A 1,336-nucleotide genomic window follows, 5' to 3' on the forward strand; every position below is an offset into this window, starting at 1 on the left:
ACCAAACAAACATACAATGAATCCAAAGTGTTTCTGGCAGCGCCTATCACTGTGTCGTGTGCCTCACTGCTCTGGCACAAGACCTAGGCTTGATTCCCAGCACCCACATGATGACTCCCAATCAACTATCTGATGCTCACTTCTGGCCTCCACAGGCACAGGCATGAGTTTGGGTAACGCTCAGCAACGCGTGTTGAGAACCAAGCCTGCAGTGAGTCACGTGATACAACGTTCAAAAAAAAAAAAAAAGGAAAAGAAAAGAAAAAACGTGTTATTCAATCAGTTATGTGACCCTCATACACAGGGTAATAGCCTACTGTTGGTCGGAGCATGGCTCAGATCCTTGGTCCACAGCCTGCCACGTATCATCTTTGTTCTCCCATACCTTAGTTATAGCCGGTGACTTGGGGAATTGGTCTTGGACTAGCTCTGGCTCTCACCACGCTTACCTCCCCCGCCCTCACTCCCGCCCCCCCTCTTGACCACCCCCCCGGGCCCCAATTCTCTCCTTCAGGACCCACCCTGGTTGTATCCGGTATAAAATGAACTCCAGGACGATAACCACCATGGCGGGCATCTTCTCTATCCTCAATACCATCCAGTTCATCATCTTTGAGCTGAACCAGATGACACACATTGGCTTCGAAGACAAATACAGCCTCTACGTGGACACCGCTTACGAGGTCTCGTCGTGGGTGGTGGTCTACAGGCATAATATCAGCACAGGGCTGTCTGTTACCACCATCACCGTGAGCTGCTTCCTGCTCTTCTGCCTCGACAGGAACATGTTCATCGGACTGCTGATCTACACCGTGTGGATCGTCGCGTACGAGCTCCTCAGCTTCACGATGGTCCTGCTCATCCACGGTACCATCAAGGAGCAGTTCAAAGAGCTGAGCCAGCTGTACCTGCTCTTGCAGATCTCGCGCATGCTCCTGCACTTCGCCTCCCTGCCCTTCGTTGTCAGGCAAGGCTTCATGTTCTACAAGGACCCCAAGACCGTGAGCATAGCCGGCCGCCGCAAGCGCTCCTCCATCAGCACCGTGGACTCGTGGCCGCCTGTCGGGCTGGGGTCTCTGTACCGCAAATCAAGCTGAACCAGGAGTCGGGTGATGCTCAGGCACGGTGAAGCCCTCCTGGCTTCCGAGCTGTTCACACGGCTTGTCTCTTCAGAATTTTCGAGTTCTATGCAGCTTATTTTAGTACTGGTTACTTAATATATAAAAAATTATCTTTGTGTTGACAATCTTGTTGGTGCCTGTTTTTAATTATTTTTAAGTTATTCTTTGTGTTTGTTTTCTTTTTTTCAAGACAGGGTTTCTCTGTGTAGCCTTGG

At 50.6% G+C, this 1,336-nt stretch overlaps 1 protein-coding gene across 1 annotated transcript; it reads left to right on the forward strand.

The window, feature by feature from the left end:
• Positions 1-517: 517 nt before the first annotated feature.
• On the forward strand, positions 518-1,097 carry Tmem217b (transmembrane protein 217B). Its single transcript, XM_051152508.1, has one exon. The coding sequence runs from the start codon at positions 543-545 to the stop codon at positions 1,095-1,097; it is 555 nt and encodes a 184-aa protein (XP_051008465.1). The 5' UTR covers positions 518-542.
• Positions 1,098-1,336: the final 239 nt, after the last annotated feature.

This window comes from Acomys russatus, chromosome 11, assembly GCF_903995435.1.
Source record: "Acomys russatus chromosome 11, mAcoRus1.1, whole genome shotgun sequence".
In the NCBI taxonomy this organism is placed as follows: Eukaryota; Metazoa; Chordata; class Mammalia; order Rodentia; family Muridae; genus Acomys; species Acomys russatus.

What these genes read in the sequence shown, in the direction of transcription:
- Tmem217b (XM_051152508.1), top strand. Translation starts at nt 543, where the DNA reads ATGAACTCCAGGACGATAACCACCATGGCGGGCATCTTCTCTATCCTC.